Below are 27,960 nucleotides of genomic sequence, written 5' to 3'. Positions count from 1 at the left end.
TACAACTGTATGGAATTTAGCTTGAATGTTGTTACATCTCACTGCCTACGATTTCACACTGAAGCATATTTTAGTTTTTTTTTTCAAAATTTAGTACAACTTAGATTTATCTTTATTTTGGTACTAAATTTTTTTTTTCTCTTGCTGAAAAACAAAATTTTAGAACACTTATTTTTTAATTTAGTACAAAAATGGTAAACACTTAATCTGATAATTTTTTTGAGTGTAGAGGAAATAACTTCTTGGGGGTAAATCGAATATAAATTGAATCCAATCCATTGGAATAGACCCATACAATCCATAGAACTTGATCGTCGCATCGTCATCGTCGCCATTTACACCTCTAGGCTATATGGACATCTCGATGCGTTGCGTTGATCGTGGCATAAATAAACTAACACAACGTATGACCACAACAACTATACCCACAGTTGAAAAATCTTAAGGTCCAATCCAAAAGACAAATTCTATCAAAGACTTGAAAATGGTCCATACGACCACTAAAGAATCTAGCAGATTGTTAAGGATTCTAGCTAAAATCTGACAGGAGGCAATTGCTCCTGGAGCGGATCCCTTATTACAACACACATAACTAAAACTATATGAAGGTAGAATTTTGCGTGTGTGTTGAGGATCATCTTTGGAAAATGAATTGTCGGTTGGATCGGTTTGAAAATTATAACTTTGATACTCCATGGCACACATGAGTAGAGTTCAATTACAATCCAAAGGGGGTTTTCTGTTGTTGGTTATAGAGAGAGAGAAGATAATGCTAATACTTTCTTACAGTGAGGACCCTCACAATGTATGAAAGGGTCTATATCTAACAGCAGCAGCAAGTCCGCAAATAAAGTGAGGATAATGATTATAGAAATTTATCTTTTCTCTTACTTTGTGGCAGTTTTTACTATTTTTTTTTTATTTTTTCGAAGTTAGTTATGTCCTCACCTGAGGAGATTTTCTTTAAGATTTTTTCTTCTTATTTGTAACAAAAAATGACTCACAATGAATCTTGTATTTTTTCTTGGGAGTCGGCTATCTCTATTTAATTTTTTTTTATTTTTTTGTAATGCGGTACGACAGTAATTGATCCTTTCATTTATTCTGAGAATTGAATTTCGTGTTGTGAAGTAAAAAAAATTATCAAAATTGATATAAAATTGCAACTGACACGCGATAAAATGTGAATTTAAAATGCAAGGGAATTAAGAACAAAAAAATAGTGTTGGTCATTTTAGATGAATTTGCTGGAGGAAATATAAAAGTGTTGATCAAGAAGGAAATTAAAATTTCATTCTGTACGTTTTTTTTTACATTAAAGCCTAGTACGCAGATCGCGCTAAAATTTATCTTTCATACAAATTTCCTCCAAAGATAAATTTTAGCGAGGATTTTTAGCCAGGTAGTACGCAGTTCACGCGCTAAATTCGAATTCTCATCTACTACTTTTGCAAAAAGTCTCCACTCAATTTAGCTCGCGAAATAATGCTCAGCGCATTTTTTCACAGATAAATTTTGACATTTTTATGGTTGTTGTTGTTGCTGCAGGGAATAAGAGGCAAAAAAACCTTGGAATATATAAAAGAAGAGGAATAAAACAAAATGAGAACGTAAAAAAGGTATTCTGCAGGTAAAAAAAATATGTAATGTAATATTGAATGTAAGCTGGTATAAGTAAATGAAACTGTGATTCAGCCGTTATTTTTAAATTTAAATTTATCTTGGCTTTTAGCTAACACGTGTAGAGATAAAAATTGTCGAGATAAAATTTAGTTTAGCGCGATCTGCGTACTGGGCTTAAGATTAGATAAGCATTTAAATAAGTGTTTAAGGAAATTTTGAATTTTTGAAAAATTTATTTTATTTTTAATATTTTTAAAACAATATTTCAGTACTTCAAATGGTTTTCTTTGGAAATTCATAATTTAAATTAATTTTTAAAAATTTTGTATTAAATTTTTCTAATTTAACTATTTTATTTTTGTGCAGTTTAAGGTTTTTGCATCAAGGTTTAAAATAAATAATTTATTATTTAAAAAGTCAAATTTTTTATTTTTTAAAATATTTTAAATGATTTTCGGTAATTAAATTTTTACTTGCGATATAGGTACTACCTATATATCAAGTTATGCATTCGTACAAAAAAAAAAATTGAGATAACATTTTTCCATGACATTACGATGGTAGACAATACCAAAAAAGTGGGTCCCGGAAGTCCGTCTGTCTGTCTGTCTGTCTGTCTGTATAAGGAGCTACAGCCTAAACGGATGGACCGATTAATGTCAAACTTGGTATGTAGCGTTATTTGGCGACTCTCCAGAGGGATTTTTGGAATTAATTTTTTTGGACCAAAAATAACGGTACTTGTCATATACCGATTTTAGTAAAATTGAAATATCTCGAAAACGGCTCGAACGATTTTGTTTAAAAAATTCAAATGTTAGTTTTAAGCTAAAGTCTATCTTTCAATAGAAAATTTTTTTTTGAAAATCATTATTAACGGTACCTGCCATAGAACCGTTTTTTTTCAAATCCGACTATCTCCGAAATTGCTTATTCGATTTCAACGAAACTTTTTGTGAAGAAGCATTTATATAATTTAAATATAAGCCAAAAATAAAATTTTGAAAAAAATAATTTTTGGATTTTTAAAAAAAATTTGAAAATTTTTTTTTGAAAAATCAAATTTTCGAGAACGGGACATTGAACTTTTTTGAAATTTTGTTTTTAGATGTTGATTAGTGATTTCTACCAAATGGCATACTAATTTTATTTTAAAACTTTTTTTCCAAAAAAATATTTATAAAAAATTAGTTTTTTAAAAAACGGCTCTAACGATTTTGAAATTTTTTTTTCTAAGAATGCATGTTAGTATATCAATCAAAACTGCATACTTGTTTTGGAGGGCAATTTAATTTCAGATTTTATTTTATTTTTTTTCAAAAACGAATTTTGTTTTTTTTTCCAAATTTCTATATAAAAAGTCTTAAAAATTTAAGCAACTTTAACTCTAAGAGCAAGTTCGTGCGACCCAGTCGTGCATTTTATTTTTTTTTTTCAATTTATAATGTAAATTATTTTTTTATATTTTAACTTTATTAAAACAAAATTATGTTTTAAGAAAATAATTTTTTAATTTAATATTTTATTTATAATCAGTTTCTTTTTCAATAAAAATAAATTTTCAAATCCTTTATCTTCTTAATTTCTGACAGAAGAAACTTTTCGTATTAATCAGAAAAAGTTCGTTCAAATTGATCAGACTATTTTCGTTAAAGTTCTGGAAAGTAAAAAGCACTTGGCAGATTTTTTATTGGTGAATCGAAGGTTTGAACAAAATGTTAGTTCTTGTTGATTCTCATGCAAATGAGTGACCTTAATTTTTTTTTTATTTTTCAAAGAAAAAAATTCCAAAATAATTGAGGTGATGTGGACCCTCAAATTTTAATGTTCAATGAAAAAAAATGTTGGTTCTTATTGATCCGACCATTTTTTTTTACAGCATTTGTTTACATTATTCTTTTACAACTTTGTTGCTCGAAATTAGAAGCAATTCAAAATTTTCCTGTCATTACATTAGCAATATCTTTCCCAAGGACAAATATCAATAATTCTCTTTCATTTTTTTAATGCAAATTTCATGGCGCTCCATAATACAAAAAAAAAATTCAATCATCTACCCATTGAATACGGAGATAACTAATGATTCCCAAGCAAATTTTCTACACAACCTCAAGACTATAATCATTAGAACTGCACAGCTAGGCAAAACTAACTTCCTCTAGATTCTAGAATTCCCAATGCAATAAGGAAGAAGACCATGAAGACGAAAAAGAAAAAAAAAAAAAAGAAAAAGAAATTGATGAATTACCTGATGCACCAACCTGCCACAGTATATAATAGAGAGACAAGATATCTGCCTATTTTATTCGTGGGAAAAGGGCGGTATTGGCAGCGCGGAAGCACCACACTTCTTTGCAAAAAAAGGGGGTCCTTGTGTGGCAAAAACAAAAATGAACACTTTCCAGAGACCTGGTATTATGGACTATAGGTTCCATAATCATCATTGGCATTATCGACAACAACGTCGACGACGACGACACGATGATGATGATGATGAGGATGAAGACGGACGTTATGATTGCTTGAGCAACTTCATAACTCTTGCCTTCCTGTCTGGATATGGATGTAAAAGGATATCCAAGACGAAGATGATACCGAGTAGAGATGAACTCGTTAGTTGGTGGATCATCAATCTCACTCTTTGGACTTGGCCTTTGGGTCTATTATATCAGAATCTATTATGCAATTTGTGTTGTGCGATTCCTTTCATTCCGGAGACATGACATGAAACACCCAACGGGGTGGTGCTGGGTATATAGATAGATGGATTTTTACAGTTCATTGTTCTGTCTTTCCTTTCACTGTCGTGGAAATCATTTTTTGAAAAATTCTTTATAATTTTATAAAATATTTTGAGGTTAAATGAAAGCCGATTTAGTGCATTTTTTTGCTACGAAGTTGTTCTTCGTAGCAAAAAAATGCACTAAATCGGAAGTTTGTTACTTCCCGTCACGTACAGACAAATCTGGCTAATTACACTGTGATAGTTCAAAAAACCGACAGAGGGCTCTTATGTCTACTAAAGATAATTCGAGTATGCTGAACACGATGGCGTTCTTAGTTTTTCTGGATTAGGTCAAATAAGAAAGATTTTTGCGTTTGAAATTTGGTTTGCACATGCTAAAACTGAGGGTATAAAACACCATATATTTTCCAATTTTTGATTTTTATCGATAAAAAAATGATGGAAAATCTATTTTTTTGGAAGTATTATTCGTAAAAGAAGTTATTTGAAAAAAAATCTGTCGAATAACTATTTAAATCATTATTTTTTGGCAAAAAAACGTCGAATTTTCTTCAATTTTTCTTACATTTTTTAACTATAAAGGTACAAATGTATGCGAAAACTCAACTCAAGATCAGAAACGTGTTTCAGATAAGCGGGTTTTTCTCTTAAGAGGGTTTCTCTTAAGCGGGTTTTTATGCTACTTGAGCCCATGGGCGTTTTGCCCCCACTTCCCCTACATATGTATTGCATTTAAACTTTTTGTAATTTTTTTATTTTATAAACTTAAAAATTAAAAAAAAAAAACAGTGTTTTACTGCTACTTTTTCACTCTTAAGCTTAACCAATATTATAGATAGGTAGGAACTGCCTATTCGTATTTGTAAACAAAGCCATATTCTATCCTGAAATACAACACCAAATCGTTGCCACCGAGTGCTGCATTTAAATTAAAGTAATACGAAAAATATTAGAAAAATTGAAGAAAAATCGACGTTTTTTGCCATAAAATAATGATTTAAAATGTCATTCGGCAGATTTTTTTTCAAATAACTTCTTTTACGAATAATACTTGCGAAAAAATAGATTCTCCATCATTTTTCATCGATAAAAAATCAAAAATTGGAAAATATATGGTGTTTTATACCCTCAGTTTTGGCATGTGCAAACAAAATTTCAAACGCAAAAATCTTTCTTATTTGACCTAATCCAGAAAAACTAAGAACGCCATCGTGTTCAGCATACTCGAATTATCTTTAGTAGATATGAGAGCCCTCTGTCGGAAAAAAAAGTTCCATTTTCGAACACAGTGTTATTTTTTTTATTATAACGTTTAAAAAAAAAATCCTATAGAAACTATTTCATCGTATTATTCACTTTAATAAAACATTAATAAAACATTAAAAAAGAAAAGGAAAGGAACGTCACGTACAGACAGTAAAACCAACCATGAAATTATATGGAGGTAAAAAAGCAAGTGCTTCAGCGAATTTTTAAAACGTTATTATGTTTCAAAAACTATTGTAAGCCTTCGATAAGTTTTCTGAAAAAAATAAAAAAAAAATCGGAAAATTTTCTGTCACGTACAGACAAATCTGGCTTATTATTGTTTCTTATTACAGACTGTCTCATTTTTAAAAATTCCTATTAATTGTATTTTACCTTGTATTTCAAGTTAATTTACTACTCATTCTAAAAAATGTTAAGGAACGTCACGTACAAACAGTAAAATCAACCACAAAATAGAGTTAAAAAAATAAGTGCTTCAGGGAATTTTTTAAACGTTATAATGTTTTAAAAATTTTGTAAGCCTTCGATAAATTTTCTCGATAAAATAAAATCGTCAAATTTGCTATCACGTACAGACAAATCTGGCTTATTATTTTTTCTTATTACAGACTGTCTCGTTTTTTAATATCGCTATAAATTGTATTTCATCTTTGACGAACACAAAAAACTTATCTAAGTACTTTCTTTAAAAAAAAATTTAAAAAAAGCGAGGGAACGTCACGTACAGACAGTAAAAACAACCATGAAATTATATGGAGGCAGAAAAAGTAAGTATTTCATCGAATTTTCAAAATGTTATGTTTCAAGAACTATTGTAAGCCTACATTTTCTGAATAAAATTAAATAAAAATCGTCACGTACAGAATATATATCTTCAGTATTTTTCGTGGAATGCAAAGAGGTATAATTATGGCTTTTTTTATGGATTCTAGCTTCCCTAAGTATTCTAGGTTAATTTAGTCCATAAACATTGAAGTTTTACAAAAAGTTAAAAATTGTATTCTCAATGAGAGGAATTTGCAGCGTTTATATTCATCCACTCTTCATCTTAACCTCCACGTAAATATACTTTTCTAGCAAATACATAGCTACACAACTGCTTTAAATCACGTATAGTTTCATATTGATGTCCGACAATAAATATCTTAAATTTCCACAGATTTTATCGAAAAGCCTTGAAAAAATATTTATTTCCATCATTTAACTAAAAACTTAAGCCCCCTTTATCTTTAAAAAAAAATCTTCATCATATCAATTTATCCTTCTATAAAAAATCTTTGGAATTCTCTCAAACAATAAAAATCTTCTCTAACAAGCACCTTTGGCTGCTGCACCTGAATTATGCAAATCTTCTTCAATATCTCAAAAGAACTGAAAAAAATACAAAAATAAAATCTCAAGACCAATTTTCTGCATCACGACTCCCACCATTCATTATACCTCTCACACACATTATATTCAATTCAATTCAATTCAATTCAATTTTTTTTCTTTATTCTCACTTAAAAGTATCTTAACAATTTCATTAATAAAATTTTTAACATAATAATGAGAATAGTTAGTGACATCTTTTATATTAAAAATAATTGAGATGATGCCACTTTATTAAAAAAATAATACTTTGTGTGGGGTGGACAAAGAGAAGAAAATTTAAATGAAATTAACAAAATGGAAAAGAAAAAGATAAAGGACAAAGAAAAACATTTTTTTTTTTTTTTTTTTTTTTTTTTTTTTTTTTTTATTATTAAAAAAAACAAATGAGACTTTAAAAACGGAGGCCAAGTTTTTTTTTTTTTTTTTTTTTTTTTTTTTTTTTTTTTTTTTTTTTTTTTTTTATATTACATACTGTAGTAGCGTTTCGATTTCACTATGGTCGATATCAAGGAGCCATAACTTAACTTGTTTTGAGAACATGGATATATTTCTTTGCATTCGAATTTCAATGGGGAGCGTATTAAAAAGCTTACATGAGATGATGGAATAAAAATTTCTGTATTGTGTAGTGCGGAAGTAAGGTATATTAATGATGAACCTGGAGTTGCTTCGGAGGTTCCGAACATCAGAAATAGGGCTTTGCTATATCCACAACATACTACACAAACAACAACGACTTTCAAAGCCATAATAAAACCAAATAAAATTTGCAATTCCATCGCACATTAGGCTTAATTAAGGTCTCATTTAGCATCATGAATAATTGCTGAGAGAGGAGGCTTTTTTTTTTATATATCTGAACCCGGAGTGTGTCTTAAGTGAACTCAAGTGAGCTGAACGATAGAGTTTATAATATAGAGAATGTTGTGTGTTGTTGGTTCTAACGTGTCTCTTATCTCTTTTTACAAGTGGAATTATAAATTACCGATCGACTCTCTGTCAGTCTCTTTATATATAGCTACTTTGAGTGCAGTGGGCAGCCTTGAGCTAAAAAAAAAATTGTAGCTTTAATGTAATTGATGATTGTGGTATTAAGACAGTTAACAAAAATGTAAAAAAAAGCTCCCCACAGCAAAACAATAAGAATCTATCAGCAAATATTTTTTTTCCTCTCTTTATTCTATTAGACTATTAGATACAAAATTGCAAGTCTTAGCTAATGGATACGAAAATATGTCATGTGAGCTCTGAGAGACAACAATGTTTTTTTTTTATTATAAGGTGCGCACCAACGCCAACGGCAAACATACAGAGTATCTTAACAAATAAACCGCAAAAGAATACACGATTTAGCCTTAAGAATTAGAAATGAAAATATTTCAAAATTTTCAAAAATGAAAAAAAAAACATAATTTAGTGGTAAAAATACTCCTTGTGCAAAAGCAGAATCAACAATTTCAGTTGAAAATTCATTCGTTTAAAAAGTTATTAAAATTTTCTTTAAAGAAATTATTCGTTCTTGTTGATTCTCATGAAATTGAGTCACCTGCGATTTTTATAATTTTCAATAACAAAAATTTCAGGAATTTCGTTTAATGGTTTTGAACGACTGACGATCGCCATATGTCTCATTGAGATTGAATTTATCTTTGATGAAAATGTTCGTTCTTGTTGATTCTCATAGAAATGAGTAACCTACGATTTTTTTAATTTTTTAAAGAAAAAAAATCGCAAAGCACGGAAGGTAGTTCGACAGCCAAATTTCTGTGATTGAAATTATCAATGAACATAATGTTCGTTCTTGTTGATTCTCATATAATTAAGTCACCTACGAGTTTTATTTTAAAAGAAAAAAAAAATCATTCGAAAGTCGGAAAATAGCCAAATTTCTGTTTTTACGTAAGATTGAAATGTTCAAAGAAAAAAAAATATTCGTTCTTGTTGATTCTCATGGAATTGAGTCACCTGCGATTTTTATAATTTTCAATAACACAAATTTTAGGAATTTGGTTTGATGGTTTTGAACGACTGACGATCGCCATAATATCTCATTGAGATTGAATTTATCTGTGATGAAAATGTTCGTTCTTGTTGATTCTCATAGAAATGAGTAACCTACGATTTTTTTAATTTTTCAAAGAAAAAAAAAATCGCAAAGCACTGATGGTAGTTCGACCGCCAAATTTCTGTGATTGAAATTTTCAATGAACATATTGTTCGTTCTTGTTGATTCTCATGAAATTGAGTCTCCTCCGATTTTATTTAATTCTTCAAAGAAAATAATCCCAAAACACTTTTTGAGGTAGGAAGGTCTCAAAAATCAAGGTTTCTGTGTGGGCCTTCAAAAGAAAATGTTCGTTCTTGTGAATTCTCATGGAATTGAGTCAACTGCGATTTTTTATATATTTTTCAATTATAAAAATTCCAGGATTTTGTTGGTGGGCTGTTGTCATTGAGATTAAATTTATTTTTGAAGAAAATATTCGTTCTTTTTTAATTCTCATGGAAGTGAGTCACCTACGATTTTTAAATTTTTCAAGGAAAACAAACCCCAAAAAAACTGATGGTAGTTTGACAGCCAAGTTTCTGTGTGGATTCTAAGATTTAAATGTTCAATGCACAAAATGTTCGTTCTTGTTGATTCTCATGAAATTGAGTCACAAGTGATTTGTTCAATTAAAAAAAAAAGAAAGAAAGTTACGTAGTCCAAACCTTATTGAAACTGTTGTTACTTTTTAAATGTCTTCCAAAAATGTTTTTTAATGTTTTTTTTTCTTTTTAAAGAAAAAAAGTAAGGAAAATTGAATCTAGTAGCAAATGCAAACTGTCTACATAAGCTTCATTCTTGAAATTTATAAAATAGATTCCATTGATAAGTCTTAATTATACCTGTTGGCAAATTGCCAAATTCTATTTTTGTTTTTGCACATTTATCTCCCAAAAAAAAAAACAATCCGTAACAATAGACCTAATTAACACAAAGTTGCTAGGTACCTACTTTAATTGTAAAGGGAAAATATTCACACAAATTCTGGCTTTAACAATGCAACTTCCCAAACAAGCAGTCTCAAAATGCAACCATCAGGCCAGGCTTACATAACAATTGTTCTCCTTTAAGTAGCATGCCACCAAAAAGTAGTTGCTTTATACCGGCTTCAAGTTGTCTTTCAAAAGACAATAAAACTAAACAAGCAACATTCCACGTCCCAATAATCCAACAACAACATCAAGAAAAAAATACCAGCTTTTCAGTGCATTTTTTTAACAGTTTCACGAAGCTTGATCTAAGACTTGCTGTATAACTCCTCTCTCTCTATCTTACAAAAACAAAAAAACTAACAAGCGTGGGAATTAAGTTTTCCAAATCGAAATTTTCAAACCAAAATCAATTGATCATCATCGTTTGATACGTTTTTTTTTTTTGTGGAAAAAACGAAAAAAAAAATATCAGCATCAATCAATCCACGAGTAAGTTGCACCTCTCGCCAATTTAACAGTAGTTGCAACTTATAGAATGCTCTTTTCGGCGCGGTACAAAAAAAAATCCCCCCAAAACAACAACGAGATGACCCTTTATGATGACCCTGAGAGTCTCGCTCGCACTCAGCCTTCTTAGCACTTAAAGAGCTGAAAGTAACCATATTTCTTGAGATTATGATTGATGTCTTGAGTATATTGCAATGTTCATATCCCGTTTCGGCAATAAGAGCTATTAATTCATCGAACTATGTCGCAACAGAATTGGAAGAATGTTGTAGCCCAAGATTAAACGAGGAGGGTGGAGAGGAAGGAAGCCTGTGTTGCTTGCGCCTTTATACCGGGTGGAACAGGTGTTGCGTCATTCCTGTTTTTCAGTGTCGGTCGGTCTCGGGTGTTTTTCGTTTATTGCCTGGTAAAGCACCTCTCCACTAAAAAAAAACTGCAGTCAGCCAGCACTACGGTTCGATTGAGGACAAGACTTTGCAACGGACTACGGACATAAATCAATTTATCATTGGTTAAAGAGCTTTTTTTTTTTTGTTTTTTTTTTCGGGGGAATCGAACTTCTTGCGCTAAGTAGGTTGGTTGGTTTTTGGTTTGTTAGCGGTTGGTTTAATATGCGGCAAAGGGGAATTTATGAAATCTAATTGGTAGTTCGGGGTTTTTTTTTCATTCTTCATTTTCGGGCTTAATCAGTGGCACGATATCAACTTTGAATTGTGAGTATTGGCAAGCAGAACTAGAAGAATTTCGGTGGTAATTTTTTTTTTCCAACAGATATTTACAGGTGTTGCCCAATTGGTGTAAAACTGCGGTTTTTTATTCGGCATAAAACAATGAGAAAATATTGATTTAGGTGCCACAAAACTATTTTTATTGTATTTGGGTGCAAGCATGTGAATAATTTTGAACAATTTATGGTTGAATTAAATTTGTGCAGCTGAAGTAAGAACAATAACTGGTGAATTTATTGATTTTGCAGGATTTGATTGTGATAAAAAATGTGTGAAACATTCTTCGGTAGGAGTGTTAAATTTTGGAGTCTTTTGGAAAGAAAAAAAAAACAAAAGTTTGTTTGAAAATATCTCGGGAACCAGTCCTCCAAGAAACTTTTAGTTTTCAGTTATGAATAGAGCTTAAAGAGACCTTTCTTTGATCTCTCACTCGATGAGGAAATTTTTTAAAATATATGTTTTTTTTGGCAAGGGGTTAACCTTGATTTTTTTCGAAAATTGGAAAAAAATAAATTTGTAATTTTTTTACATAAATAGATCGGCCTGCTCATTGTGAAATCGTATCTTTAAACCAAAACCTGTTTCGAGACTTTGGTCAAAAGATATCGACTTTGGAATGTAAGAAAAAAAAAAAGAAAATACATGTTTGGTAGGAAATATCTCAGCAACCAGACCTCTTAGAAACTTTTACTTTTCTGTTTTGAATAGAGCTTAAAGAGACCTTTCCTTTGATATCTCACTGGCTAGATTCGGAGGAAATTTTTAAAAATGGAAATTTTTTTTGGCAAGGGGTCAACCTTGATTTTTTCTCAAAAATGTGAAAAAAAATAAATTTGTAATTTTTTTACCGGAAGGCATTGGCCTGCTCACTGCGAACTCATATCTGTTTGAAAAAAAACTTGATTCGAGACTTTGGTCAGAAGATACTGGCTTCAGAATGCAAAAAACATGTTTGGTTAGAAATATCTCAGGATTATGACCCCCAAGAAACTATTAGTTTTCAGTTTTGAAAAGAGCTTAAAGAGACCTTTCCTTTGATTTCTCACTTAATGGATTCGGAGGAAATTTTCAAAAATGGATTTTTTTTTGTTAAGGCCTTGTTTTTTTTCTCGAAAATCCGAAAAAAATTAATTTGTTATATTTTTACATAAATAGATCGACCTGCTCATTGTGCATTCGTATCTGTAAACCAAAATTTGTTTGGAGACTTTGATCAAAAGATATTGGCTTTGGAATGTAAAAAAATAAAGAAAACCAAAGTTTGGTTGGAAATATCTCAGGAACCAGACCTCCAAGAAACTTTTAGTTTTCAGTTATGAATAGAGCTTAAAAAGACCTTTCTTGTAATATCTCACTCGATGATTTAGAGGAAATTTTTAAGGGGTTAACCTTGATTTTTTTTTTTTTTTAATTATCAAGCAAAATCCAAGATGGATCGATCATATTTAAAAAAAAAAAAAGAAAAGTTTCAAGTCAATGAAAACAACCGTAACTCAAAGTGAATTTTGTATGCTCCACTTGACTGAGCGCAACATCATCTCAAGAGTCAAGAGTATATTGCGAACCCATAATTTAATCATCAACGCTAAATAGAATTTAATTTTTCCTTTTTTTCTGCTACAATAAAATATACACGAAAACTTTTAGAGGAAGGCATCAGCAAAAAGATATCCTTAGGCAGTTATAAATTCTATCGCACGCATCTTTGATGAGCTCCACATCGAGACGCAGTAGAGTCAACCCAACCCACCACAATGAAACAACAACTCTTCACTTGCACCTTTTTTTAAGACTTGCGAAACTATGTATGTATGTGTACGGTACGTATACGTCCATCAGTTGTTCGTCTATTGAACTTGAAAATAGATTTCCAGGAATGCTCTAGATAATAATAGGCCAATGCAATCTTTCTCAACTCCATACAAAAAGACTAGTACCTACCTCCAATCCTTTGCGATGCATTCACATCATGGGTATCTCCTATCTCTACAACACTTCTATAAAAAGGTACAAAAGATGCACTTGGTCTTGTCGACTTCGTCATCGTCATCGTCATGGTTGAATGAAGAGAGTCCGCTGGACCGCTTTGATGTTTCAACTTCAATATATGTACAAATCTGGAGTATATTGAGAAGGTCCTGCTGGTGTGTGATGATGAAACGCATATTTCTTTTGACATATTGCATGCAACGAACGCTCACAAAATGTGTGAGACGAATTCGCAAAAATATGTATATTGCGAAGCGCAATGGATGTAAAATGAGTCGGTCGTTTGTGTCGAGGTAATCAGATGAAGAAGTGTGCAAAAATAAATTGATGTACTTTTGCAGGGATGTGTAAAGGCATATAAAAAGCCAATAAACAGTCTGTTTGACAAATTTGGAAACAGTGACGTCAGTCAGGGGTTTGCAACTGATTTTTAACATAGTAGATTGAAATATGAAAAACTCTTCAATCAATGTTAACTCGATAGTTAAAAGTAACGAACGAAAAAAAAAACAATCAAACAAATGTCAAAGAACTGTCAAAAATAAAATTAATTTGACATTTCTACGGTCTATTCTTTAGCGATTATAAAAATTTGTAAATTTTAACTATCTCTTCGTTCTATGACTGCTTAAAGGACTAATATAATTAAAATTTGACATATTTCGAATTTTTGTTAAAAATAATACTATTCTTTCAAACCCCACTGTAATTTAATTTTTTTTTTTTTGAAAATATAAGAAAATACAAAAAAGGGCATTTCACACTTACCCGACTCAGAATCATCCTGTTGCACCTGAATTGATGATGGTGCAGTCCGATTGCGATTCCTGATGCGAACTTGAGCCTTCGTTTCGGGATGAATTTTATCGCGTGTGGGTGGCGACTTCGATGAGACTGGCTGATCAGTGTAAACTATAAAGAAAAATAGAAAAAAATTTGTTGTTTTGTTTCTTTAAGTGGAAGCGAATATGAGTGTTATTGGGAATGATAGTTGATCCTAGATGAACATACAAAAATGCTCGAATTCCTTTTTGTTTTATTTTTTGTAATCAGGAATGCATTGGAACGAATCGATTTTCTGTAAAAATCAAGATCGTTGTTTTTCTTTAGAATGTTAAATATGGTACGATTTCAAGGTTTTTTTGGATAGGACCTTAATATTTTCAATAAGTTTTGAAGACTTCTAAGAGACTGTCTTTCCAAATCGACGCACATAGGAGTATTGTCATCAAAAACCTGGCCATAATTATTTTCCGTGGTTTTTGTTATTATTTCTGTTTAAAATGAGTATTCCTACAAGAAAATACAATATAAACCTAGATTTTGTTATTTTTATTTTTTACCAAAAACTTAAAAAATTGATTAATGGCCTGTACTCCTCCTGTCGACATTATTTTTCTCAAATTTTTTTCCTCATCCCTAATACGCAGTTCTCAGTTTCTTTTCTCTCTTCCCCAACCTTAATTAAGATCACCCAAAATAAAATACACTAATAACATCACTAAATTTAATTTAAAAATAAAAAACGTTGCATAAAGTAAGGAGTATTTTCTATCAGAAAGTGAAAAACTAATTGACCCTCGATTCTCTAAAGAGCACCTAAGAGCACCCAATTTTTGTTGCATTGTGTTAAAGAATATATAAACTAACTCATAAGTTTCAATTCATCGCAGAATAACGGGGTATATTAAAACAAAATCATTAAAGTTCAAATAATAACTTACCAAAAATATCAAGTTTTTAGATACTAGTTCTAAGCCCGAATTAAAATAGAAAAAACCATCTAACATTTTCAAAAATTTATTAATATCGTTAATAAATAACTGAAAAAGAATTCTCCATTTAAATTTATTTAGATTTCTATCGCAACACTTCGATATCGCATATAGAATAACACTTACCAAAATACTTCGCATTCAAATATAAATGAGGTAGATGTAACAGTTAACTTTGAACTCATTTTTTAACAAGATACCATCGAAAAACAAAAAAATTAATGCAGAATATTGACACATGTTTATTTTGCACTCACTTTGCCAAACTTTTTGGTGTCAATTTTGATTTTCAGAAAATCGACTTGTGACCAGGTTTTTACTACAAATACTTTTATGTGCGACGTTCTACTATGGTTCCAACAACTTAGTAATTGTTTAAAACAAAAGACATTCTTCAACTCAAACGTCATTTTCTTATTTAACACAATTCAGAGAGACAAACAAAACTGATCAAAATATCCATTAATTATCACCTAGTTACAACCTGTCAAGTTCAAGTACCTTTTTTTATTGTTGTTACATCAAATTTAAACCAATTTCAATCCTTGAATACAAAGAATGAAAAAAAAAAAAAAAAAACAACCAGTAAGCTACTTTTGTTCAAATTTATTTTCATTGTTAATAGTTTCGGTGTAGGTAATTGCGATCTGTCAAGTGTCAATGGTCAACTATTCGTTCGTCCATCCATTAATTTTTAAAAGCAGTTCAGTTTTTTATTTTTTTTTTATTTCAGTGAAGGTTAATTGATGATACAGCAGAGGTTAAAATGCGATATTGATATAATTTATGAATAAGTGAACGACTTTTTTTTAGGTCCTAATAGACATTTAAAGATTTGATGATGTTTTATGCAAAAAAAAAAAAAATGTTTTAGAGGTCAAAGTTATTTGCGGTTTTTTCTTGTATTGATGATGTGTGCTGGTATGAAATTGAATATTAGAAGAAGAAAACAATAAGTTTCTCACATAAAAAGATCAAACAAGACACATTAGAGTAAAGTATATAAAGAACAAATTTTTTGCTGAGTTTTTTTGTTTCTTTTCATAAAGAACAAATAAATGTGTACAAATATTTGATAAATTTATTTTAAGAAAGTATTGGCATATGTTCAAGCTATTTTTTCTGACAGAAGTTATCGAGAAGTTTAATAATGTGTTGAATGTGTTTCTTTTTTTGTATAAGGCTTTACCACATTTTATTTTTTGAATATTGCTAAAAGTGCGCACGTAAGCCAAAGGTCGAGCTAAAAATCAATAAAAACTGAATAAAAAGAGTTCAAAGTGGTTTGGTTGATGCTTCAGAAATTGCTTAGAAAATTTTAATTCTTCAGTGAAAGTCAGTACGTTTAGGTACTTCCTTGGCTAAAATATGAAAAATGTCAATTTCTTACAGTGCGGAAAAAACTACAGAAACTTAAAAAATGTAATTGAACACAACAACAAAAAATTCAGAACACACTGACTATTATTTATTTACGATGTCAAACGAATTTTGAAAAAAACCCATGATTTAGCCAGAATTATAACAGTCGTTTTGTTCCAATAAGAACTTACAATTTAGACAGATGCAGCTCTTTTAAACTCTGAAAGCTTTTTCTTTTTCATGTTGGTCTAAGGATGGAAGTCAAAGTCGTCACTGAAATTCAGATTATTTCAAAGCCTTTTGGCCACTTAATCTATAAGCCATTTAAAAAGAAAAAACCAAAGCGTGTTTAAATTTTAGAATACTATCTGAAGAGATCTTGAAGTAACATAAAATTCTCCTTAGAATCTTACTTGATGAAAATTTCGACTTAAGTGTTGGCTATAATCTCCACCCTAAAAGTTTTTCTACTTGACAAAAGGTATACCTATTAACTTCTAAGTAGATATTCTTACGTTTTTGGTGAAATCTATAATTTTTTTCGAAATTTTTTTCAATTATATACTTTTTGTAATTTTTGTCGTTGTTATTTTTTTGAAAAAAGGTAAGGAAGCTGTTTTACGGAAACCGATCCAACTATTCGTCATAAGATCTAAAGCACTTTGACCCATCAAAATGATTATTCAAGACCGACTTTTTTAAATCTTCTTCAGGTGAAATTGGTCAGCAAAAAACAAAAAAAAAGTCGGGAGCAAGAACTTTAAATAAAATAAAAGATAAAGAATTATTTTCTTATACTCATATATTATATGTTTTATTTGTCAAGATTGTAATGAAGTCTACATTGGTCAAACGAGAAGAATGGCTAAAATAAGATGGTCAGAACATTACAAATCTATCCACTCTAAAACAGTTGATCAATCAACACCAGCTGATCACATGATTAGCATGATTAGGTTTTCGGTTATTAAAACAAATAAATAACCCAAAATTATTAAATGCATACGAAGAAATATATATTCATCGTACAAATAACATGAATAAAAACAAATTATTTGAACGATCTTCCTTACATGCATTTTTGAAACTATTTACAACTAAAGACATATTTGAGACAAAATTCTAAAACGCATTTATTCATTTATTTTATTTTGTATTAAAACCAAATTAAAATTCATACATTCTTATTTGATATTTTTTTAAAAATTACTTTAATTTTTTAAATTTAAGAGATTTGATAAATTGATTTTTATGTAAATTTAAATTTAAAATATTTATTATTTGCTTGAACCTGAAGATGGGAAGAATTCCCGAAAACGTTTGTTAAATAAACAACATATAATTTATATGAGTATAAGAAAATAATTCTTTATCTTTTATTTAATTTAAAGACTCATACAGTTTCCAAAAGAGTAATTTTTTCATTATTCAAAAAGCAAGAACTTTGTTAAGTAATTTTAATTGACTTTAGTGTGCTGAATTCAAAATTGTTTACAGATTTATTCTATTACGTCTATTTTTTTTAGCGTTTTTGACCTGTTTATACTCAAGTATTCCAAAAACGTGACGTACCAGTGCAAATTTTTTGATTGTTTGGTTTCCTAAATTTTAACCAAAACTTTTTGCACCTATTGTCGTAGGCCAAGCTGAATCAACCGAGTTTTGAATTCTAAGATTGACAGTAGCAACATGTCCAAAAAATTCATGTACATCAGTGTTATATATAATTGTTTTTGAAAGGTATTCTAAATTTTTTTTTAAAGAATTGATGGCTTGAATTGACACAATTGGTTTCTCTGAAGTTGACAAAAATATTCGTTGAAAAGTTTCCAAAAGTAAAAAAAAATTATTCATTATTTTATAATCCAAGCCTTAAAGATATACCTAAACTAATTTCCCATACAATCTAAAAAGACAAAAATTAATGGACAAACCATGAGACTTAAAAAAATCAAGAATCTCCTTCAGTCTAAAGTTTCTAAACCTGAATCGAACAATTTCCATACATTGGTTTCATATCGGAAAAATAAGTTAATTTTTATTCAAACAAATTCTGAATGAATTATATGAGGTAATGAACACGTTTTTTCTCAATTCTATCATTCTATTCCTTTTAACTATTACTGTGCAATTTGCAATTGAAAGACATTAAGCCTTAAAAAAAAATAAAAATAATGATCAAACTCAATTTTTTTTTGTATAACCTGGGGCACCCTGTACTGTTAAAACTTTAAGCATATTATAAGGAGCGAAAAATAAATTTCGGAATTAATTTTTGAACAAAAACTCTGCCTTTTTCTTCCAAAAACAGAGAATTTCAGCATTCCTAGTTCGTGTCAAAATTCTTAAAAAACATTTTTTTACAATGAGTTCTCAACAAAGTTATCACGCAGTCATAAATGACAGAATAAAAAAAAAATGCTTTCAAGGTAAACGTGAATCGTACTATTTTACTATACATAATTGACCTATAATTTGTGTGTAACTTGCACAAATTAAAAATATAAAAAAAAAAAAAAACACATAAAAAGGTCACACGCTATATAACGTGAGTTCGTTCATTTCATTGAGTTCACTCTCGATTTCATTCGGCATGTAATCGTTTTGTTTTTTTTTTTTCTTGGGTTGTGCAACTCTGAATTCATTAAACATTTTTTTTTTTTTTAACTTCTGTATCTACCCCACATGAAGATATTATTCCAATAAAAAAAAATTGTCGTTTTGTAAGAAATCATCACAGTGACTGAGACAACAACCGAAAGAAAAGTGATTTCCACAAAAAAAAGAAGTCTTATTGCAATACGTAAAGTTACCATCAGGGGGGCCCGATCCGTAAGGTTATTTGAATTATTCATGAATTCAGTTTGTTTTTTTGTGTTTTTTTACTTTTTTTTTTGTTTTGTTCAAGAATAAATGAAGACAAAGTCATTTTTATTGAAATTACAGATTGTTATGTAAATAAATTTTACAGCCGACCATATGCCTCATTCTGTCTCCTGTCTTGAATGTGCGGTCTCTGAAATGTTGATTTTGCATACCAATCGATTGACAAACAAATAATTTATTCAATCCTTTAGAGCAAATATTTATAAAAAAAATTTTGTGTTGACTCGAGACCATGACAGAATTTTGAAGAGGACTTGAAATGATGATCAAAATCAGAGCTTACAACAATTGAGTAAATATTTTTGATATAAGAACTTTCACAAAATGTGCTTGAAAGTCGTAATTTCAAGCTATAAAATATATTTTAAAATATAGCTGAGTTAATGGCCTTAAAAAACGTCCTTAAAAGTTTGCTTGTAACTTAAACCATTTAAAAGTTATAGCACTTTAAAGTGTTTTTTACGGATCCTAAAAGTATGCAATTTCTGATTTAAAAAATAAAGAAATCGAACTTAGTTTCTAACTAGAACATTTTAATAACATTAATTGATTACTAATAACGTGTATTTTAAATGTGAATAACTGTCAAAAGAGGCGACAACTACCACCATTAAAAACTCAGTTGTACTTACCACGATTTGTGATCTCATTGCCAGCATTTTTATTATTTTCATCTTGTTGATGCCGATTACCACTTCCATCATCATCTGGATCATTGATTCCCTCATCATCGTCATCATCCTCTACATCGTCATCCATATCATTGACATTCGTATTATTTGCTGGATCCCATGAATCAACACCACCACCGACAGTGTTGCCAGTCAAAGATGTTGTGTCCTTGTGATATGAATTATGGCGATTTCGTGTTCCAACAACAACACAGCCACCCGCTGTGATAGTGCCATTCGATTGTTGTAATATCGTTGTTGCTTGACCACCAGGAAATGTTGCATTTCGTTTGTGGCGTCCTTTTGATTTGGGAAACGCTGCCAATATATTTAACCACCATTTGGATTCTTCGGGGCATGTGCCCTTGATGAAGGTTACACGATCTGGTGCTGTAATGGCAACTGAATTTGTATGGCCGGTAACATCTTCGGCTGTGGTGACTTCGATGACTTTTGTCATATCGATACTAGCTTGCGGGACTGTTTCGGGCTGCAAATTATACAAAAAAATAAAATAGATATTAATCAAGACTAACAAAAAAAAAAAAAAAATAGGAAAAAAGGTCAAGTATTAAGGGAAGGGTCTTAAAAACAATTAAATAATATCTCTTAAAAATACGCAAAATTTAGCTCCTTCTTTGTTTTAGTAAATTTCTAAAATCTTGTATAAGGGTTAAAAAAAAAAATAATAAAAATAGGAAATACGAATTCTTGGGTCCCAAAAAAAATTGTATGTTATATCTTTTTTAAACCTGAGTGTTTTGTTTTAAATAAAGAAGCTGTAAAAAATAGGATCCCAAACGAAAAAAAAAAATAATCAAGTTTTGTGGGGGCTTAAAAGGTCTTAACAAAACTCTTACATCAAAGAACTTCAGCGTAGTCTAAATTTTCCAAAGGTGAACATATAGAATGAAAAATTTAACCAAACTAAATGTTATGCAAGGGGTCCTAAGAACAGTCTATTATTTCATATTAATATTTCCACCTATCCTGACAAAAAAAGCTATTTTTCACGAAATGGAATTATTAAAGAATTGAAGAGATAAATACACAGAAACAAATAATGAATGTAACTCTTTGTAGGGTCCCAAAAACAGTAATTTGATAATAATTCTTTCATATTAGTCCTACAATCGGTTTTCTTTAGTTCGTTTTCCAAATACAACACTAAAATAATAGACAAATCAATATTTGCTATTTTATAGAGTTCAAAGGGTCTCAAAAGAAATTAGATGCCATAACTGTCTGTTAAAATCTCACAAAAATTCTATGTGTAATTTTACGTTTTCCAAAATTGACTGCAAAAACAAAATCGAGTAATGAATATACACGTATTTGATTTTATTTTAATAAATCATAGGGTCTCAGGGACGGTTTCACATCTCACAGAAATCTTCCATGCAGTTCATGTTTTCTTTTGTGCTGTCTTACAATAAAGAAATATTTGGAACATACAAAATAAAAATTATCAAGAGGTCCCAAAAAAAATTTTTTAAACACCACATTCAAATTTTACTTTGCGTTTTGTTGAGCTTCTATAGAACGTTTTCAAAACCTTTTTCATATCTGAAGAAAGCTGAAATACACAAAAATAAAACAGTAAGAATTACATGAGGTCTCAAAGGGTTCAAACAAAAATATCATACCAATTATTTCACGAACATCCTTTCTACCATCACATTTAATATGATATTCTCTTTTTTTTTATTTTAAATCACTATATTACCTTTAAGACCCTACAAAAATTTATCCCAAAACTATAATTACATAGAATCATAGCAATAGCCTTTAGGTGAGTTTCAATTTCATGTTACTTGTCCTTCTGAAAATTATACCTTACAAGAGAGTAAAGTGCATCTCTCGATATATCTAAATTCTAAGATCTTATTTCAAAATATCCACACAAGATTGCAATCATTTGTTGAGTGAAAAATTATGAAAAATCCCATTTGGTCAAAGGCACACACACACACAAGGCAGAAAGCAGAAGAAGAGATGTGCAATTTATTTATCTACTTGTTGGTGCACTATCTTTTGGTTCTACAAGGAACATGGACAGCACCATGACAGCGTAGCCAGTAGGGTGCCAATTAGTGACTAAAAAACATCCTTGTTCTAAATACCCTATCGTTCGTTGGTCGTCTACGTCGCAAAAGTATAGATGTATAGATAGAAGACTTTTTTGAATATAAGAAGGTAAGGTTTTTGGTGTCGTGTAAAATATCGCATGTTTAGCTTGTTCTTTTCATACCTTGAGTTTTTTTTTTTTGTTTAATGGGAAAAACATAAAACATAAAAATGTATCTTAGCCACTCCTTTTTATTTTTTTTTTTTTTTTTGACATGTGCGAAATTATTATACGACGCGTCGATGTGATAATTCATAAAGTGTCAATATTACGTGACCCACAAGGTATTTCTTTTTGGTCTTGTTTGGTTGTGGTACAGAAAAAATTAAATGAACCAGCCAGTTTCAAGCTCAAAATGAAATTAAAGCCACTAGATATTTATCGCATGTTCGAAGACCTGGCGCAAGATATCCAGTGCAACACCACCAAACAAAAAAAAAAAAAAAAAAAAACCCCAACCAGCTGGCTCGAATTCATGAATTCACTTGTAAGTAAGTTTCCAAAGAATCGAAAGTGGTCAGAAAAATCTTGATCTCCTTGCGCTCGCTGATGGCTGTTGCTTGCCAACCAGGTAAGTAAGTAAAAATGATTGCACGCGAATTAAAATCAACTAATTTTTTTTTTTTTGTCTTTTTTTTCAGTGATGGGAGGATTTGGGGAGATGAAAAGGGCTTTTAAATGATGGGGCCAAGTTTGAAAGACGGAATATGCTTGAAGTTGAATTTTAATGATTAGTTACGACCACTATGGAACGGTAAAAATATGTAACGGTGCGGTAAATTGTCATAATTGAAAGCAGAAAGTCCCAACAGCCAAACAGGTGCTGTGTGAACCAACGAGATATTCAATTGTTTTTTAAACTATCATGAAGTTAGACCTGGCATTTTTTTTTTTTTGAGGTTTCCTTCGTCATCCCATGTGTTTTTTTTGGTGATAAATATGGCCTATCGACTTATTTACAATAGTTAACTAGTTTCACACTTTAGTCGGCAATTTTATTACAAGTTTTTGGTATTAAACTGTGAGGGTCACTGTGGCGTATACGTAACTTTTTTTTCATTGCAAAATCTAAAAGGCTCTTTTGCTGCTACGAACGGAGAAAAAAAGGGCACCTTACCATAAGATGAAGCCATCTTTAAATCCCACTCTATAAAAACAATAGGATCTCCGCTTAAAATAAGTGGAATCCGGTTAAATTTTATTAAATTTAGGGTGAACTTCATTTCAAAAAACCGACAAAAAATAAAAACTTGAAAACTATAGATTTACTTTCTTTTTATCGCACTTATTTCCAACAGAGAGATAATTAAAATGTTTCCACATAAAAATAAAATGATTTTCCGCTTAAATTAAGTGGATTCTATTTAAATTTGCACAATTTAGAAATTAGGAAGATTTGTCCGGTGAATTTAAAACGGAAGTCATTTTAGCAAAAAAAACATGCAGAATTCCGCTTAATTTAATACGAAATCCGTTTGTTTTATGTAGTCTTTTTTCTTCGCTCGTTAGTAGGTATTTTTAATGTTTAATTAGCGTTTTATATATTTTAAAGTTTATACACTTACGTGTTCGTCCACGGAATATGTTAGCTCGCCATCGTCGTACAACACAAACCACCTTCGCTGCCATCTCTGAAAATAAAAAATTAATACAAAAATATTAAAACAATTGTATCAATTGCTGTAAGATTATAAATTAAAAAAAAAAAAATGAAAATTCTTCCAAAAATGTCTTCAAGTATTCAACTTCCAAAAAGTCTCCTTTGTCAAAAAATCACTGACCTTTTAAGTTATTGTCTCTAAACTTTAACTATCATTATTTCAAACAATCTCAAAGGTCAATCCAATTGACTTAAGAATAGCTATTGGCAAGAATATACCTTCAAATTAATTGTATTTAAGTATTTTAAATAAAACTTCACAAAAGACAACTATAAATCAAAAAACCATTCTTTAAAACCACACCAACTCATCATAGGTCATCCGACAAAATATAATTATAAAAATCAAGTTTCACATAATAGGAAACACCTTTTTTCAAACAATGAATGATGTTTAGCATTGAGTTGGTTTCTGAAGAGTTGTAAATATCGTCATCGAACCGCATCTTTGTGGGATGTTACTTTTATGTCTTTTCAATAAATTTATTGCCTATGGGTGTTTATAGTTTATTTAGAGCTCTGTTTCTTTTTTTTTTGAAAGATTGCGTAGGTGTATCTTTTTTTTTGTATTGAAACCCCCATTCAATTATTTTAATGTGTATTTAATTCAATTAGCGCATCGTACGACGACTTACATCACAAAAATATGCTTCATGCTGAGTTAAATAATTTATTTCAATGCTTGTGACTTGTTTTGGTTTCAGAGCTTCTGTTTTTAAATTGGCACTGACGCCTAAGTTATATTTTCACTTGGCAAAAATAAAAAAAAAAAATGTATACATAAAAAAGTTTGCGCACCGAACTGGGTGCGTTTTTTATACCCGAATCTCTTCTTAAAAGCTCTGAAAGAGTCCATAAATCTTTAAACCAATAGATTTTTTAAAATTTAAAAAAAATTAATTTAACATTAAATCTATTATTTTTAGATTCGAAATCAAGAATCCGGGTTACAAATAAAACCGAAACGCCAAAAATCCCGCAAATCTATAATAGAAAATATAAAAACCCGAAATCACAAAACTACAAGCAATCCGAATTTGCGATTTCAAATCCAATCCAATCCAATCCAAAATTCCCAAAACCTTAACCCCGAATATACCTCAAATAAACTTTTATTCCAGAAAACCTATATTCTAAAAAGTAAACCTCAAAAAACCTGAAATCCCCCAGTAAAAAAAAAAAAAAAAAAAAAAAAGCGAAAAACCCTAACAAAAACTCTGAAACTTAAATACAAGGAAAGAAATAATATCCAAAATAAAACTCTATAAGCCTTTAATCCCAAATTTGTAAACCCCAAAATCTCGAAAATCCAAATTCATAAAACCGAAAACCCGAAAAAAGTCTGAATTGCAATTTCCAAAAAACTCAAAATGCAAATCTCAAATAAAAAAAAAAAAAATCCATAAAATTTTAAAATTTGGAAAACTCAAAAATCAAGAAATTTGCGTTTTCGACATACTTATTCTCAAAAATAATATAAAATTTGTTTGTGGTTTTGCGGAAATGGACTTTTTCAATTTTTAAAACTTTATTTTTTTGGGATTTTAAAAGCTTTTCATTTTTTTTTATGTTGAATGTTTTGGTAATTTTGACACTTTTTAAGGCTTTTGATGTTCATAACGCGAAATAAATGCTGAAACACCCTGTGGAATAATATCCATGCTTTTCCCATGTGCACGCGTATAATTATTAAGAAATAATTACAGCCACAACTTCTGTGTGTGTGGTAAAGAAAATTGTTTTTCCGTCTTTGCGTTTTTTTCTGCGCTTCCTTCGGGAGTTTCGTTTCGTATAATTTTCACCGGGAAATCTATGGAAGAAAACAAAAATTCCTTAAACCGCAGACAGTTAGGGGCTGGTGATGGTGTTAGCCCGACGTTCATTTGTAGATATATTTCACACATTATGAAGCAGTCGATGGGAACTTGGATTTATAATAATGCACACAAGCTTAAGATTTATTTTTTTTTTACATTTTAATATCTAAAAAAGTAGTAAGTAACATATAGACATTTAGTCTACTTATGTCTTTTTTTACTTATATATGAAGTACTTATAGGTTGTTGGCGGCTTTTAGGTGTAACTTATCGGTTTAGAGTATAAAATATATCACATTACCACAACTTATAGAATACCGCATTTTATTTCATAATAATACTTATAAATATTGAAGATATACCTACTTCAAAATAGATTCGCTCTAAACCAAAATTATTATCTGCCAGATACAACAATAATAATAAAGTTTTCAATTGCACTCTAAAAATATCTCTATACAATTTTGTAATTGAGAAGAAAGTTAAGTGGTTTATGGGTGGTTTATGGTAGAAGCCATTTTAATTAAAAACATAAAAAAAAAAATAATATCAAGTATCGACGACTTCATTTTATGAGAGTATCTACTACGTAGGAAAATCGATGCTTTAAAGTTTCATGCTTCATAGAGAGTTGATCAAACTTATCAAGCAAAGCGAATATGTAAACATAACAAGAAAAAAAATATATATAAAATTGTGGGATGGAAAAACACGTAGGTATAGAAATGAACATCGAAGTTTGTTTTATTTCTATTTTTCATTTTTTAAATTGCCAATAAATTCAGGTCAATAAAATGTAGATATTTTTTTCTGTGATTTATTGATAGGTCTTCAATTAAGGCTGTCGTTAGACGTTTTTATTTAAGTAATTTGCAGTACTTTAATAAAATGTGTCAGCAGACAGATTTGAAATATTATAATTGACGCCATATAGAAATTTTATTTTTTAATTTTCTTTTAAAATAGAAAATGTGAAAAGAATTTAAAAATGAGAACACAGAAAATATTTATTGGTCTAGGAGGTAGTATATTGTTACCAAAAAGGTTTCTGTGTTTTTGGTATAATATTACACCAGGCCACAGGTCACTGAATAAATTATATTCTTGCAATTCAAATGTCTAGTTTTTAAAATGCTTTTAAATTGAAGAAACCTTCTTTATTAAAGCTACAACTTTTTTGTTAACACAAATTCCTCTAAATTAAAACTGAATTTTGTGGATGATAATAAGAAAATTATTTGTAGCTGCCACACCTTAGTCATTTCTTATGTAGATTTTTTTTTAAGTGAAAAGTTCTTTAGTATCGCAGTGATTTGAAACAAAATGAAACGAAAACGCTACACGAACATTCAACTTGTTATAACTTTTTTGTTTTAATAGATAGATGAATGAAATTTGTACTGTAGATAGATAAATAAACTACAAATGTACAAAATTTCTGAGATAACGGTAAAAAGATGTTCTTTTTCTACACACGTTATATCTTTTGATCTTGTGCACATACAAATTTGATTTAACTTTAATACGCATACTGATAACATAACCTTTTATTTGATATATCACACATAACGGTACGTGCTCTACAAGTTACACAATCTTAAATTGAAAAAATTGAAAAATCCCTCAAAACACCGGGAGATCTATTGCCGGAGAGCAGTCACCAGTGTAGGAAGTACCGTAATCTCAGTCTGGAAATTCGACATGGTTGACTTTAAAAAATTCTAACTTCTCTTGTAGGCATCTTTGAAATGAGATTGATACATCATATGAAAGGTGAAACAATAAGCTTTATAGGTTGTTAGGGAAAAAATGCATTTTATAGCGTGAGAAGATAAAATTACGTGTTTTTTTCGCTTTTTTTTTGATGAAAATGATTGTTTTTAATAAATTATTTTTATACTTTTTGCGCATTGTAAACATTTTAGTATGGCTCTATTCTTTTTAATGGTTTAATTTTGTTTTTTTCAAAAAAATGATTTTTTTCAAGTTTCACTTCTACCACGTGTGAATTGCACGCATGATTTTTTTTTTTTTTTTTGATACATGATTTTTTGAAAAACAGCAATAGTAGCATTTTTGCAACAATTTTAAGTCACTTAGAACTCATTGGGTTTTTTGAAATTTTCTACTTTTTGAATCTTGAATAACAATAAAACTAATCGAGCTACAATTTTTGAAATTTTTTTTTTTTTCAAAAAGATCATTCTTTGAAAAATATTTCTGAAAAATTAATTTTTTTGACTTTGTTGAAATTGAATTGAAGGAATTTGAACTAAAAAATTAGGAATTCGCACCAAAATTTGGTTTTTAAAAGTTACAATAATTTCTGCGGAAACAGTAGGTATACAAAAAAATTTGGGTTGAGAGGATGCAAAAGTTGTCAAGATAGCCAAGTTAGTGAAATGAACCTGGGACAAGCGTATTTGACATAAGCTCTTGGGTGCCC

The 27,960-nt window shown here is 29.9% G+C and overlaps 1 protein-coding gene across 3 annotated transcripts in view; it reads right to left on the bottom strand.

Moving 5' to 3' along the window:
- LOC129919708 (protein outspread) overlaps positions 1 to 27,960 on the bottom strand; it is a 206,269-nt gene that overhangs the window by 19,850 nt on the left and 158,459 nt on the right. For all 3 annotated transcript variants that reach the window (XM_056000680.1, XM_056000682.1, XM_056000683.1), the window contains 3 exons: positions 23,603 to 23,668; positions 19,871 to 20,399; positions 13,984 to 14,127 (listed from right to left, as the gene is read on the bottom strand). In XM_056000680.1, the coding sequence (XP_055856655.1) occupies positions 13,984 to 14,127; positions 19,871 to 20,399; positions 23,603 to 23,668 (739 nt within the window). The remainder of the gene's footprint in view (positions 1 to 13,983; positions 14,128 to 19,870; positions 20,400 to 23,602; positions 23,669 to 27,960) is intronic.

Source organism: Episyrphus balteatus, chromosome 4 (assembly GCF_945859705.1).
Source record: "Episyrphus balteatus chromosome 4, idEpiBalt1.1, whole genome shotgun sequence".
NCBI lineage: Eukaryota > Metazoa > Arthropoda > Insecta > Diptera > Syrphidae > Episyrphus > Episyrphus balteatus.
The sequence above is the reverse complement of the archived record's forward strand: the minus strand, read 5'-3'. Positions and strand labels throughout refer to the sequence as shown.